A 16,092-nucleotide genomic window follows, 5' to 3' on the forward strand; every position below is an offset into this window, starting at 1 on the left:
GAGCCGTTGATATTTAAATTAGGATGCCCATGGCTGGGGGAAGGTGTGCCTTCCCCGTTCTTGAGATGCTTTGATGTACCTGTGGCTGTCACATTGCAGCTGAATATGACATGGGAAGACAGCGCCTGTAGGCTGCGTCTTCCTGGAGTACACGTGACTATGCTTTTCGTTCAGGAAGCAGATGACATGTGTGCGGAACGGCCTCACACATTTCTCAGAGGTTGACCTCCAATCATTCATTTTCATTATTAAAAAATCAAAAAAGCCCAGGCGAATGCACTCTCCCCGTGCGGATGGTCAAATTCCTCACAAGAGCACTTTGAAGGTACAGTATGTCAGGGTCCAGGGAACAGAGTGCCTCTCACTGTGTTATTGTGTGCATTTTTACCCAGTGTTCACTCCCTCTTTACGATGGAAGGAGTGGAGGGAAGTCCTTGCGTGATTCTGATGGTGTGTGAAAGGGGTTGCAGTGTTGGGATTACCTCTCTGGATGATGTCAGTGTCTGCCATTTCTGTCTTGCAGAGTGCAGGATTGGTAGACTGGATTGCATGAGCCCACCCTCCTCAAGGTCCTTACCTCCATCTCATGGCACCTGAATATGGCCCACGAGCTTGACGCATTTGAACTGCAGCAAGATGCCTGCTGTGTTTCTCAACCAATAGATGACTCGGTGAAATAATGCACACCGTAGCCTGTTACAAAGCTTATGTGTGTGCGGTTTGGCATCTGAGAAGTCACCATCAGACTAAGCACAAAGGGCTCTCTGTAACCACATTTGGGAGGAGGTTAAGGAGTGCATAGACATCTGCACGCTGGCATGAGGTGATCTAACCCACCCTGGAATCATTGAGACTCTCAAGATGGTGCTGCAGCTTCTCCTGGGTGGAGGTGGATCCAAGCATTTACCATTAAAATTCCCATCTGTATGAATTTTCGAGAATTCTCTGTGACTCTTGGGAAGAGGTGCTGCTTGGTGAGGTCATAAGGTCATTGGAATGTTAGGCCCTGCTATGTAATGAACGCAAGATGGCGATAGCAAGTCTTGTATTTCATGGGAGTCTTGAAAATCCTAAGAATACTGCGACTGTGGTGCTAAGTGGTTAACCCCCTGCAGGGTACGAGCAGCGTGCTGAATTCTTAGGAACCACCCTTTGAGGTATAAACACAATTGCACATTGGGACCACCCAGTGCAGACAATTCTAGTGTCCTGAGGATGTGTCACCAATTATTTACAGTTGTCTGTGTGTGTGAATAAAACGACCCATGATAGATGGTGCTTGAAGTGTTGGGTCCAACATCAGGGTGTGCGGAGGTGGGGAGGAATGGGAAGCATGACAGAATGTATAGGGCCCTAGTATTACCAATGGTCATACTATGGCCCTGTTGGGAGTTTGTTATATTTAGTCACTGTCTGATTGTCTCTCTCTCTTTCCATTTTGCAGACTTTGATTTCTCTGGTGATCAAAATTGAGCCGATGGAAGAAAAAACACAGAAGGACATTTGATGGCTATTCGTACTTCTAATACAGTCTTTAGCAAGATCCACCAACTAGAACAATTCTCAAATGTCCACGACATCTAGTAAACAAAACACAGTGTATCTTAAGTCTTACTTGGGTTATTTGCATTTGAACAGTACTGGCACAGTAGTAGGTGCCTCACACTGTCTACAACTAAGTCTTCCTTCACCAATATTACAAGGAATTTGGTGGTGGACACCATGGAGAAGACCTATTCTTTGACTGCCCACTATGACGAGTTCCAGGAAGTAAAATATGTCAGCAAGTACAATGCTGGCACCACCCTCTCCAATGGCTTCACTCTCCAGGTAACACCCAAGAAGCAGAAGAAAGGTCTTCCACGATGGAGCCGTAGGGAGGTCTGCCTCCTATCAGGGTTGGTCTTTGCCGCTGGCCTATGTGTTATCTTGGGGTGCATGTTGGTGCTGAAGTACATCGCCATGGACCAGGACAGCTACTGCCTGGAGGACTGCCAGGAGAAGAAGGCCTTCAGCCGTGCCTCCAGATTTATCAACAGCAACATTGACCCCACCATTGACCCTTGCAAGGACTTCTATTCTTTCGCATGTGGGGGGTGGCTACGCCGATATGGCATCCCAGAGGACAAGCTCATCTACGGAACCATCGCAGCCATCGGGGAGCAAAACGAGGAGAAGCTTCAGTTACTGCTGATGCAGCCGGTCAAGAGGAACTACCGAGCTTCGGCCGAGCGGAAGGTCAAAGAGTTTTTCAAGTCCTGCCTCAACATGAAAGAAATCGACCACTTGGGGCCCCGCCCCATGGTGCATGTCATTGAAGACTGTGGAGGATGGGACCTGCCAGACAGCAGGAGGAAAGCTATGTGGGATTTTGATGAGCTGCTCTACAAGACACAGGGTGTCTACAGCACAGCCGTGTTCTTCTCGTTGACGGTCAACCTGGACGACAAGAACTCCTCCAGATATGTCATTAGGGTAAGTGAATATGATTGTATTGAACTATAATATATTCTATTGTGGATATATGTAATGCTGCATTTGGGATGTAATCACATTAGGACCCAGTAGGTGTAATTAGATGGGGTTGGTAGATTCTTTGGGAATGTTAGTTGAACTGTTTCTCTTCCTAGTTGACTCAAAAGGGATGTCTACAGTCTATGGAGTCTTGCAAGGAAAGCTCTTTCCACCTTCAGACACAAATGGTCTTTAGGATTTGAAGATGGTCCAGATGGAATGGGTTTAATCCTGTCCAACACTTGATTTTATCACAAAGGAAGAAGCTGCTCCGATCATAGCACATAGCAGGAAATGTAAATCGGGCTATTTTGAATTAGTACATGAAGGTTCCACTATTTGCAATATCTGAAGGTGAAGCACAGTTAGGATTCAAGATATGCAAAGTTAATATGTATGAGAACATTAACCTATATTTAATTTGAAGGAACAATATTTTCATATTCTGTGGTTATTGTGAAACTTGAGTGGTTTTACGGTTGAATCAGTTGATTAGCTCGTTTCCTAGATTCAACAGTCCCTGCTCCCCTTCCCAAAAAGGAAGCTATTCCCTTTGCAGAATCCTGGCCCAAATGCGGAGTAGGTTCCTCTTCTACAGTTATGATGTACTTTCAGTTTGGGTCTATTTCACATTTGATTGAATTAATTTCACATTTTTTCGGTCTAAAATGCAGGAGGAGACTCCCTGCAATCCTCCCACTTCCCCTCAACCTAAGCTATACCCTTACCCACCCCATATATTTTTAATTAAATTTGACCGAAAAAAGGTAAAAAAAATTAGATCAAATGTTTTAGGTCAAATGGTTTTAGGTCAATTATGCTAATACTGTATTTTAAGAGTGCTAGTCCTGCTATGGAGAAGGACGTTTTGCAAATGAACAAAAGATAGCTTGCTGATGGAGTCTACAGGAGGAGCGGTGGTCCATGGCCTAAGTTGTCGACAAGTGAAGCAGGAGACCAGAGTTCTAATCCCAGCTTTCCCAGGTGGCTCAATTTTATTATCCTGGGAAAATAATTTTATCTTCCTGTCGCTCATTTCCCTTAGCTGTCAAAGTTTAAACCTCTTAAAATAGCCCAAAACATAAAAGTAAGTTATAAATACTGGACATTTACCCTATCACGGTGTGTAATTATGATCAGAATTTCAGAGTGTAGTAAGCCACTTCAGCTAAGAAGCCACAGATGCCACCACACCACCCAGTGGCCATTACAGGTGGGTGTTTCTTTGCTCTTGCATTATTTTGTGAACCCACCATAGTATTGATTGGGCCTGGTGGACATAATATGCTGACTTCTGTTAGTGTTATCTCAGGTGAGACTCATGAAAACCTTTGTGTACGGCATGGACCACACGACCAACGCCTGCCGTGTGCTGTGAAGAATATCAGACGTTTCACTCTTCCTCACAGCAGTGTCATCCGCCTCACCTTTACAGGGTTAACATCTCCCGCCTTAGCCAGATCATCTTTTAATGCCGTAACCTAAGTGCTAAGGACGAGTATGGTTGTCCTTTTTGCATAGACTTGCATAATAGTCTGGCACATAAGGGGTTAACCGTAGAAGCAGATCAAAATAAAGTCCCATTTCTGCTGGCCTCTCTTTGCAGAAACGTACCTACCCAGTGTGGTTTATCATCTTCCACTCTATACCTGCTGCTGCATGGGCAAGTCCTCATCTGCGGCCAGGCAGCACCTCCAAATGCAGGACGGGCCAGATGTCCCACACTGTGGTTCAGGGGAGGAGGGCTACCTCACCCACAGTGGCAGACTTCCATTGACAGGGACCGAAATGAGCAGTGGTCTTGACTAGCAGGCGGCGCAATGAGAGCTGATGGTTCAAGCAATGACCGTGTCGCTGCTTCCCAGATGTCTCCATATATCTTCCAATAATAATCGATTTGGCTTCTTGACCGTCCGCAGTTGCCAGATTAATTCACTTGAGCCCTTCTTGGCAAAAGCAGCTAGAAAGCCTAAGAACGTGGAGATTGGGGATCTCTCTGAACATTTCAAGAAAGCTGATTTAAATAAGACAACTCAACTTCAAGTGTATTTCGGAAAGTAAACGGCCTTTCCATAAAAACATCACTGCAATAATATGAAATAAGCAAACAATTACAATGCAGAATACGGAACACCACATGAGTTTGTATCGGGGGTCACCTCGAAAAACTCACCAAAATATTACTAAAGTATTCAAAAATGAGTGTACGCTGCTGCAAGAAGTAACGCAGTTTTATTCAGGGCCCCAGACTCAGCAAATTCAAACAGATCGCAGACCAGAACTGTGTGAAAAGGCGCTGTCAATGAAACGCCCCTAAATCTAGAACTATTGTACAAGGCAAACTAATTAGTATTCGTGATCGTGCGACATGAACAAATCTCCCCACTTAAAGCTGATTGGTCTTAGCACTTCCAACGCTTATAGGAAAGCAAACATTATGTTCAATAATTGAGTCGAAGAACCTTCCCACACTGCCCTCAATTATAACATGTGATGTCACAATCCAGCCCCAATTCCCACAGCAGAAAGTTAATTCATTGAAACTTTTGAGGTGACCAGCAGAACTTTAATCATCTCCCCTGATCGCCTAATCTCTGTTCACGTGAGAAGAGTCAACCACCATGTCACCCCCAGAGCCTTGAACCATGGACGCACTGCTACACAAATGTTGCATGTTGGGGATACTCTAACCCTTTTCCCAGGGAAAATGTCCTACGGAGCAATTTGAAACCGCTGTGTTTCTTTTTCGCCCTCATTAAAAAAATCATATTTTACAAATTATTTTGAATTATAAAATGGTCATGCATTCATTATTCGTTGGCGGAACCTGTGAGCTTTAATCTGTGACCCCGAAAACTAACAACCATTGTATACTTCTTTCAGCACTGACTTGGGATCGCAGGCTCTCTACTAAGTCAAAAGCCACAGCCGCTTTTTCCACACACAAAAGGCTAACACACGTTTAATGCAAAAGCAAGCTTTTAAAGCTTATGTACCGTGTTCTGTTCTACCACTAAGTTTGATTATACTTGCCTGTGCCCCTGTATTTATGGATTCGTTTTATTATGGGTTATATTTTACAACTATCAGAAAGAGCCCTCTGCCCTTTTGCACTGCTACACTTGCAGCTTATAAGTGTGCTCCTTTATACTGCGTTTACAAGTTCATAAAAAGATGTAAAGTAGAGTCACGTAACACATGGTGTACAATAACTTATGTGTCCAATACAAGTCCTTCACTGAGAGCTCCAAGCACAATTGGCAAAGGACGACTTACAACATAAAAGATTGTAAAATGGTTCATGTTGCATCGAAACAATGGCATAAAATACTTTATGAACGGGATAGTAAATATTTTCTTTTACAACAGGCACGTTTAAAAAACGTAAAAGTGCCAAAGCCACTTTTGGTGAGTTTGCCCATAGTCAGTAGACTAAAGCTGGATGATATTGTAAACAATCAGTATCTCCTAATATAGGGATTAAAATTACCTTTCGAATATGGATTTAAACAGGACAGAAAAACAAAAAATGCACAAGGTCCTCTGTTAGTGCAGAGCACAGCGGACAAGATCGATCCATACTAGTACACCCTGTCCATGATTCCATTTACCTCCTCTGCCCCGCCACGTAAAAGCGAAGGGTTTGGAATGGAACATGCTTTGTAATATGATCCACAGATCCATTTTTTCAGGAGAGTCTCCCATCAACTGATGAGGAGCGCCTCAGACTCTCATTGCCACTTAACGCGTTCATTTGATCCACGGTGACCCCGTCACCTCTCGTTGCTAATAGTCATTTAAGACTGGATTGATTTCAAGATGGTGCCAGCAGAGAGGTTCACCATGTTGCGCTGAAAGGGGAAAAAAGCACAGCATTGTTTTGTGAAAGAAAATTGGATTGGGGTGATGATTAAAAGGCATACATTAAAGGCCTGAGGGAGGTGCTGGTTTATGCAGAGAAGGTCCAGAGCAGGGAAAGGGGTTCGTGGATTCACAACACTCTTTCTAAAGGAGGGATGCGGTGCACCCAAAGCTGCCAATTCCCTAGTTAGCTGGCACTTATGAGCGCCAAGAGGAGGGGTGGTGCTCTGACTTACAATCAGGGGAGCATACGTGTTTCCTTCAAAAGCATTATAATGAAAAAAATGTGGCACCCCAACACATTTACTAGGTCAGAATTTGGAGTATTCTCTCTTCAATAGATTTTTTTTTTTAAATGAATAAGAATGTGTTCATTTTCATCCATAAATTACAGAAACAAATGGATGCACCATCCTGGGACTGACAAGTCACATTTAGATATTGAAAGACTTCAGATGGCAAAGTACGCATGGGCATCGCCCAGTAGCCACTGTGCCCACTAGCAACTGTTTTAAGTCTTCATCCTGTGTATTGGCCCCTTATGCTAGTTAAATAAATGCATTCAGGAAGATTACGCAATGCATTCAGAATCTGTGTTACATGCACCGTTTAAAGGTGACTTCCATAGTTTAAATGATTGTTGCTTAAACAACCTTGAGTGCTACCTCAAGTACCAGGGCATTGCCCAAATATGATAGGGTGAAGCTGATAATGGGATGCTTACTGTGACAACATATCAGAGGTGTGACGCCAGCATGCCAGATTAGATAGACATTTGCCAGGATTGCTGTCAAACTGCTATTCTGACAGTTTTAAAATGGAAGTGCCATGTTCCATATTGGCATGTCATGAGATCCTAGATTTGGTCCAATTCATCAAAGTCTCATGCTAAGTTCCATCTTAAACCAACATAAATTCAGTGCCAGTTTCATATTTTTCCTGGAAATAAAAGCGCCAGTCTCACATCTTCCCCGGGAAAAGACCTTGCCAGTTCCTATATGGCCATGGCACTGTCAACCCATTTCATGTTCTTTTTTACATGTCAACAGAAAATAAATATGCGAGTTTGGTTTTGCCCCCAGAAAAGTTCCATGGCCGTTTCAGTGGTGCCACGCCAGTGGTGGACCAGTTAACGTCATTATTATATTAGAGTCCACATGCCTATAGACAATTGTGCGGCCTGAGATGCCAGGTGTCTTGCCCCTAGCACATCTCCACAACAGTTCCCCATTGCCTCAGAAATGTGTGCCATGTCAGTTTGAAACACTACATTGAAATAGAGGGTTGCACACCAGATTTCCCCAATACCATAATACTCGAGTCCTGTCTTACATAGTCTGGACCCTGATCAAGGATCTCCACATGTGCCAAAACAAATACTCCAGAGTGTTACTCTCTGCTGTGCACGGGTATACAAGACCGTGGTATGCAAATGAAGACACCTTTACTTTTGCAATATAACTCAAAGATTATTTGACTTTCTTTATTTCTGTAATATTAAATTCTGGGTTTCCATAAATGCGCCTATTTTGATGAACTGCAAGTCAATAAACATCTTCATGGGGCAACCCAATTGAAATGACATGCCACACTCGAAATGACATGCCACACTCAAAATGACATGCCATTACATGTACATGTTTCGATCCATGTCGATCACCCTCAGGTGGCCATACAATTACAAAACATGCATAAATATCCTAAAGCTATTGTTCATGGTCTTACGCAATCTGTCAGATGTCGTGTGATTTTGATGTGGCATGTCATTTCGAGTGTGGCATGTCATTTCAAGTGTGGCATGTCATTTAGAGTGTGGCGTGTCATTTTGAGCGTGGCATGTCATCTCCAGTGTGGTGTGTCATTTCCAGTGTGGCATGTCATTTTCAGTGTGGCATGTCATTTTGAGTGTGGCATGTCATTTCAAGTGTGGCATTTCATTTCGAGTGTGGCATGTCATTTCGAGTGTGGTGTGTCATTTTGAGTGTGGCATGTCATTTCGAGTGTGGCATGTCATTTTGAGTGGGGCATGTCATTTCGAATGTGGCATGTCATTTCAAGTGTGGCATTTCATTTCGAGTGTGGCATGTCATTTCGAGTGTGGTGTGTCATTTTGAGTGTGGCATGTCATTTCGAGTGTGGCATGTCATTTTGAGTGTGGCATGTCATTTCGAGTGCGGCATGTCATTTTGACTGGGTCGCCCAAAGAAGATGTTTATTGACTTGAATCTTAACAAAATAGACGTATTCATGGAAACACAGAATTTAACTATACGGAAATAAATAAAATAAAATAATCTTCTGAGTTATTATACAAAAGTGAAGCGGTGTTCATTTGGATACCACCAACCTGTAAACCAGAGAGTAATATTCTGGAGCATATGTTTTTGCAATGGTAGTTCAAATTGCCTCCAGGACATTGGAATTCTAGACTCAACAGAGCCATGCCAGTGTTGTCCCAGGTAAGCACAATGCCATGGTAATTTCTACATGGCCCCCAGAAATCGTCCTTCCCATTTTACACCATCCCCAGGAAAATGCAATGCAAGGTATAAAAGGGCAGTGTCATTATTATCCCCAGCTAAGCACGTTGCTACATTTCCCTCAGATAATTGCCATGTCAGTGTTGCATTGCATCTTCAAAAATGCCATGCAAATGACATCTGTCCCATGAAAGAATGGCCTTGAGGTGCTTTGCTGGCGGGTCGGGCATCTTGCTGGCTCTCACTTCACCAAGTAGCATACTTGTTTCACATACCTTGGTGTAGGAATCCAAGTTCATGGGCACACTATGGCGCACATGCGGTCTTTCATGTGGGCATTTTGTGGAACTTTGAAGAGAATCCGTTTCAACTGTGCCATAAGCATTTCACATTGCCTAGTTAAAAGCCTGGCCGTAACCTATGGATAATAACAATGTCACTTTCACAGTGCCTCCTGAAAATGATCGTGCCAGTTTCAATGCAGCCATGTCATTTTGTGCCAGTGTTCAGCATACAGTCGTCTAAGATTTCCCATGCACCCTCGAGAAAATGACCATTCTCAGTATCCCATTTCTTCCAGACATGCGTCATTCCACTTTCAACGGTGACATCCCAGTGTTACCCCAGCCGAGCAGTTTGCCATATTAACCACAAAGAATGTTGCCCCAGAAAAGTGTCATGCCATTTTCAATATTCCAATGCCAGTTGTGCCCCAGCTGGGCACACTGTCATAATATTTTCTACATTGCACCATTCACGCAAAACAGCTAGGAACTCTCATTGGTGCTGTGTGTCTCCTTTTACTTTCTGATAGGAGTGTTTCCAAAGTGTTCAATTAGAGTGTGCCATGCGATGCGTCTTGGAATGATACATTTCTATTGGAAAATATTGTATATGGTTATTCTAGGTTTGATCATGTGATTTGGTCATCAGGACACGTTTTATGTTCTCATTATGGCTGCAATACTTAAACTTCCACATTTGATGCAGTATTCTCAAAAAGCAAGAATTGACACACAAATCGAAAAGAACAGGTAGTTGTAGACCCTGCTGCCTGGTCCTTTTGTCCTTTACAAGATCTGACGTAACACCAAGACCCTCCCCCCCGCCCCACAGAACCTATCCACGTACGACCAACCGCCTTCCATACTGAAAAAGCACCCTCCGTGGGATTCCAACATTCCTGCAGGGCATATGGTATGACGTCCTTTTGCTGAAAAGGATTTTTTATTCGATGGAATTTTTACAGAAAAAAATCAGTTGAAAGAACCCCTTGAAATATAGAGGGGTGGGGGTAAGGGGATTAAAGGACTATGCAAGGGGGTTGGTGAAGGTATATAAATATAGAAAAGGGGGAGTTTGAGGGAGGGGGGAACTCCACCCAAAAAAAACATTCCGATTAGTTTTTACAATGACATTTGTTTGGTAAAAATTCCATAGAAACAACTGTCAGAAAAACGACAAAGAACTGGATATATGCTATGACAATATATGTCTCCAACTAACAAGACAGTCTCTACCGCCAGGGATGCAACCATCACTGCAAGGCAGTCTCCACCTCCAGGGATGCATGCGTCACTGCAAGCCAGTCTCCACCTCCAGGGATGCATCCGTCGCTGCAAGCCAGTCTCCACCTCCAGGGATGCATCCGTCACTGCAAGCCAGTCTCCACCTCCAGGGATGCATCTGTCGCTGCAAGCCAGTCTCCACCTCCGGGGATGCATCCGTCGCTGCAAGCCAGTCTCCACCTCAAGGGATGCATCCGTCGCTGCAAGCCAGTCTCCACCTCAAGGGATGCATCCGTCGCTGCAAGCCAGTCTCCACCTTCAGGGATGCATCCGTCGCTGCAAGCCAGTCTCCACCTTCAAGGATGCATCCGTCGCTGCAAGCCAGTCTCCACCTCCAGGGATGCATCCTTCGCTGCAAGCCAGCCTCCACCTCCAGGGATGCATCCGTCGCTGCAAGCCAGTCTCCACCTCTGGGATGCATCCGTCGCTGCAAGCCAGTCTCCACCTCCAGGGATGCATCCGTCGCTGCAAGCCAGTCTCCACCTCTGGGATGCATCCGTCGCTGCAAGCCAGTCTCCACCTCCAGGGATGCATCCGTCGCTGCAAGCCAGTCTCCACCACCAGGGATGCAACCGTCACTGCAAGGCAGTCTCCACCACCAGGGATGCATGCGTCACTGCAAGCCAGTCTCCACCACCAGAGATGCATCCGTCGCTGCAAGCCAGTCTCCACCTCTAGGGATGCATCCGTCGCTGCAAGCCAGTCTCCACCTCCAGGGATACATCCGTCGCTGCAAGCCAGTCTCCACCACCAGAGATGCATCCGTCGCTGCAAGCCAGTCTCCACCTCCGGGGATGCATCCGTCGCTGCAAGCCAGTCTCCACCTCCAGGGATGCAACCATCGCTTCAAGCCAGTCTCTACCACCAGGGATGCATGCGTCACTGCTGTTCTAATTCTAGTTGGATGGCAAAACAAAAGAGGCGATGGCTGGAAGGTTTAGAACTAACTTTAACCTCTGGCACTGCTCTGGGCAGCCCCCCAGACCATCGTGCCTCAGCAGTGATCGAAGTGAGCGGCAACGGTCGGGAGCGGTGTTCCATTACTTTTATTTTTTTCGGTTGACCATTCCTCTACTTTTTAGGACCATGTTCACCATTCTATATTGAGGATTTGTCCATGCATGTCCCTGTGGAAGTGTAACGTTGTAATTGGAGCCTTAGTTACTGGTCACTTAGATAATTGCAATGCCCCGACCCCAACACTTTGTCATATGTTGCACTAGGCTTCCGCCTACCCCTGCCGAGACCACAGTTCAACTACTTTTTTCTGCACACTTCTACCACTGTGCCTCAGACTGCCAAGCCACTACAAAAAGGGGAAAGACCATATGCAAATCGGACTTGTTCTCAACCCTAAAAGGGGCAGTCCAGCCTCAAGAAAAGTATGCTCTGGTGCAAAGTTATAAAAAACAAAAACAATTATAATTCCACCAACCTCTAAAAATGGCCATATCATTTTAACAGCCCCTCCAAAATATTCCCATTCCAGTAATAGAAATGATGTTATGTTCCATGCAGTCTTCTGGAAGGGCACCCCCACGTTCAGTCAGCTGGGAGAACCAAAGGGGTGTACCCAGTGAAAAAGGGAGAGAGTTCTTGTTACCATTTTCCACAGCTGCGCCAATGTGTGCATTGTCCTGCGGTGTGCCTTTGTAATGCATACCAAAGTTAGGCCATTTTACTGAAAAGGGATTTTTCCGCGCATTTCCTGTTGCCTCGGTTATGCAGAATGACATGACAGTCTCTACGTTGCCCCGAAGCCAAAACGTTGCCTCTGGAAAATTGGCTCACACGGTTCAGTAGTTAACCAGTGGCTGGGAAATGTAGGATCATTGCCACGCTGTTTTCCAAATTGCCTGCAGAAAATGACTGTAGCCGCCTCTCACTGGCTTCAGCACACTGGTGTGTCAGTTTCAACAGTGTCATCCCACAGTTTCCCCAGGCGAGCACAGTGTCATGATCGTTTATGTATTTCCTGCTAAAACTTCTTATGCCAATTTCACAACACTTCTACAAAATGAGCACCCCAGATGTCCGTTTCCCAGAGAAAAGGATTGTGCCACTTTCAAGTTTCCCCAAGAATTGAGCATGCAATCGTCAATATTTTCCCACAAAGGAGGATCTTGATTTCGTCACCTGGATGTTGTTCTGCCGGTTTCACACACCAGAAAATAAAAAGAAAACCAACACTATTACATTTCATAGATATGTTCAGGATGCTCCTTAATAATGCTGAAGAAGTGACGTGCTAATCCAACGTTGCTGAGATTTCAACCTGGGAATACACGTTGCATCCACATGTCTGAAGTGAGTGCTCAACCCACTGAGCTATCTCGCTGGCTTGTCGATGTCACAGTTACCTTCCCCTCAGAAAACTCACATGCTTGTTTCACATTTCCCACCGTAATGTAACACATGCCACACGTATTCCAATTGTATCACAAGAAAATAGCCTCATGTCACATTTCCCTGTGAAAATTGCCCTCTGCTTAAGTACCCCTATGATGGGCAATGCTGTAGGGCCTCCCAAAGCGAGGCGGGGTAACTGCTGGTACCATCCCGCAGGCCCAAGAGAGGAGGCCAGCTTCCCCCCATCCAGAGCTGGCCCCTCTCCGCTCCACCATTTAGACAGGAGACAGCAGTCTCCCCCATCATAAAGCAAAGGAAGGGTGAGGTGAGAAAATCACCTCACCCTTCCACAAAGCATCAGGGTGCTAAGCGCCCTAAGGAAGCTAACAAGGCAGGCAAGGAGAGCAATAACACCACCCCCCCTGCCTGGGAGGCCAGACAGTTGGCTCTGCCGGCCTGGGGGCTGGGTCACAGCCCCCAACAGATACACTTCAAAGACCCAGGGCTCTCCTGGGTCTTATAAAAAAGAGCTACCTGATCCACAGAAAACACTATCTGTTTGTAGACCCTAAACGGGGACTCAAACAGAGGTGCACTGTGAACTCAGTGTCCTCCATTTTTCCCCCTTTTCCGCAAATCCCTCCCACCCTAGAAAAGAAGGGAGAAGAACAAAGGAAGAGAGGAACATGACACTGTACGGTGACCACAACAAGTCGTGGGACAAGAAAGGCGGCACCGGCCAGAGGGGGCTACCTCTGGACCCAGTGCCCAAAAGTACGATATTATTGGGATATATATATTTGTTATTGTTCCCATAACCATATCTGTAACAATAAAATCCTACTGCCTTTTATTGCCAACACTTGCAAACCGTGTGGTCCAACTCACTTATTGCAGGGTGGGTGGGTTGGATATGGTACTTGCATGCATATTGGCCATCAGTTACAAAGACTGCACACAGACACACGCAATCTGTCTCACTTCCTCACCCACACAAAGGCTCACAGACATGCAACTTTGCACACACACAAACACACACAAGCACACACACTTTCACCTGGCCTACACATCTATGCAGCCTTATTTCCCGCACAGTCCTCGGGTAAAGGGACTGCCCCCCTGGGCATTAAGCAGATTTCTTCCTCGGTGGGATGTACTCACTAATTGGTGACTCCCTTCACCCCCGTCCTTGCATATGTGGCGGGTCTGGAGAGGAGATCAGCGAGGTCTGCTTATCGAGCTGCACACCAGTCGGTGACATGCAAGGACATAGTGCAGAAGGAACCGGTGACCCTGACCTGTGGTTACATTAGGGAGCAAAGGCAGGGAGTTGTCTGCTGAGGTCATCGCCTGGCAAACCTCTACTCCTTGGCAGCCTGCCCTCCGCTGCACACATGTGTGCAATAATGGTGTACTTCACTTCCTCCTGCTCTGTCCTCATGCGTCGCATATCAGCAGAGACCCGACAGTCATTACATTTGCAAGCAATCAGCCTGGCACACGAATTCTTGTTATTGAAATCAGTGACCACGGCCTTCAATTTACTTGGCATTCTGGGCCAAGTGTCCGAGAGACACTCTAACGCTAATGCACTCTAAATGTGGAGCGGGGTGCGACCTGGTGGCGACCTGACACGCTCATACATAGGGGCTGGAACCTTGTTGTCATCCATGGACGAACCCCCACTAAACAATGGCAATTGTAAGCACACCAAGGAAGCCTGTGTGTGCATGTTCAGTGCCAAGATGTGTTCCTTATTAATGGGGTTAGTCCTACACCCCTACTTCGGTATCATGAGGCCACTGGGGATTCAAGTTAGATATGAAAGTTTGCCAAAGCGATTAAAGCCTATATTCACTGATTCCATATCCAGGTTGCCGGATACAAGGCTGATGTATAAATTAGGGGTTGCAATTTGTTTTCCAAAACTGAGCTTTAAGAAGTTAATTAAGTGCACCTTTGCAAGTACCCTTCTCTTTTACTATGAATTTCAGTCCAGTCACTGTTGGGTTAATGTTCTGCAGATTCCATTTCCTGGGAGGGGCCTACCCTCTGCAATTTCTGAGACAGATGCGTGAATAGCACCTGAACATTGCCCCCCTCGAGGCCCACAGCAGCAGAATGTCTAGCTGTCCTGCATGAACTCAAGGTACGGTGTGACGAGGCAGCCAAAAGAGTATTTGGGGAAACAGGTCTCAGCCAGGTCAGGTTAGGGAGGTAAGGGGTTGCAGCATTTAATGAGTCTCGACCAAGTATCTCAGTATTGGGGCTAAGCTATCTTACTGAAATTGATATTGGTAGCCAGTTTGTGGCTATGGTACAATAAGTGAATTTGAGGGAAAGGAGAAGGAGCGTGACAACTCACTAATCTGATAGCCCCTGGCCAGAAGCCACAGAAACAGTAACATTTTTGGGGGCTAGAGAATAAGTGTTCTTGGCTTCAATCCTAGAAGCCAACCTATCGGGATGGGACTGCCAACTCCCTGGCTAGTCTCCCAGGAATAGAGGGCCTGTGATGTCCTACCCAGTCTGTTATCTGCACCATGCTACCTAGACCTCTGGACTTCCTTCCTGGGCCAGCCCGAGAACCAATGTGGCGACTAGAGGCCCAAGTGAGATGATAGGATTTTCTAGGACAGGGGATGTGAACTGAAAGTGTCCCCACTCAAATTAAACAGAGCAGCCGAGACCGCTAGAAGCAGAAGTGCAGTGACTCTAAGCCGTGAGCCTTGGTGGTGTGAGCAATTCGACCATTCGCACTGGGGGAGTGAACTCGCCTGGGATTTTTTCAAATTTTGTAAGAAATTGAATGATGGGAGATCAACCTCTGAAAATGTGTGGGGCTAATCTGCACACATTTCCCTATGCTCGCAGCACAGTTAACACATAGTCAAGTGCACTCTGGGGGTTGGGGCACAGCCGACAGGCACAGTCCTCTCTGTCACATTTAGCTGGAATGTGACAGCTAGGAGTGAATGAAAACCTTTCAGGAAGGGGTAAGGCAACACCTTCCTCCTGCCTTGGCCAGCCTAATTAAATATCGAAGGCTCTGTGGATCCGCCGTGCCCATTGTAGTTCTGTGTGGTGGCAGCGCATACTGATGAGAGTTCATTGAAGCACACCTGCAAAGAGGCCTGGTCGCAGAACTAACAAAGGGAAGGAAACCCCAACGCCTATTTGATATGCAATGTGTCAGCTTGAAGCTAGCTCCCACTCCTCTGAATGAAGGGCAGTGGATGTCATGTCTGGGACATCTGTTTACAGTAGGCAACCCCTGCAAGGGGACACCCTCTCAGAGGGAAGAAGTATGTGATTTGATG

At 45.9% G+C, this 16,092-nt stretch overlaps 1 protein-coding gene across 2 annotated transcripts in view; it reads left to right on the forward strand.

Annotated features, from left to right (window-relative positions):
• Positions 1 to 16,092, forward strand: part of ECEL1 (endothelin converting enzyme like 1) — a 435,867-nt gene that overhangs the window by 81,612 nt on the left and 338,163 nt on the right. For both annotated transcript variants that reach the window (XM_069617545.1, XM_069617544.1), the window contains exon 2: positions 1,445 to 2,475. In XM_069617545.1, coding sequence (XP_069473646.1) covers positions 1,723 to 2,475 — 753 coding nt within the window. In that variant the 5' untranslated portion in view covers positions 1,445 to 1,722. The remainder of the gene's footprint in view (positions 1 to 1,444; positions 2,476 to 16,092) is intronic.

Source organism: Ambystoma mexicanum, chromosome 10, assembly GCF_040938575.1.
Source record: "Ambystoma mexicanum isolate Mex_15411 chromosome 10, UKY_AmexF1_1, whole genome shotgun sequence".
NCBI classification, from domain to species: domain Eukaryota; kingdom Metazoa; phylum Chordata; class Amphibia; order Caudata; family Ambystomatidae; genus Ambystoma; species Ambystoma mexicanum.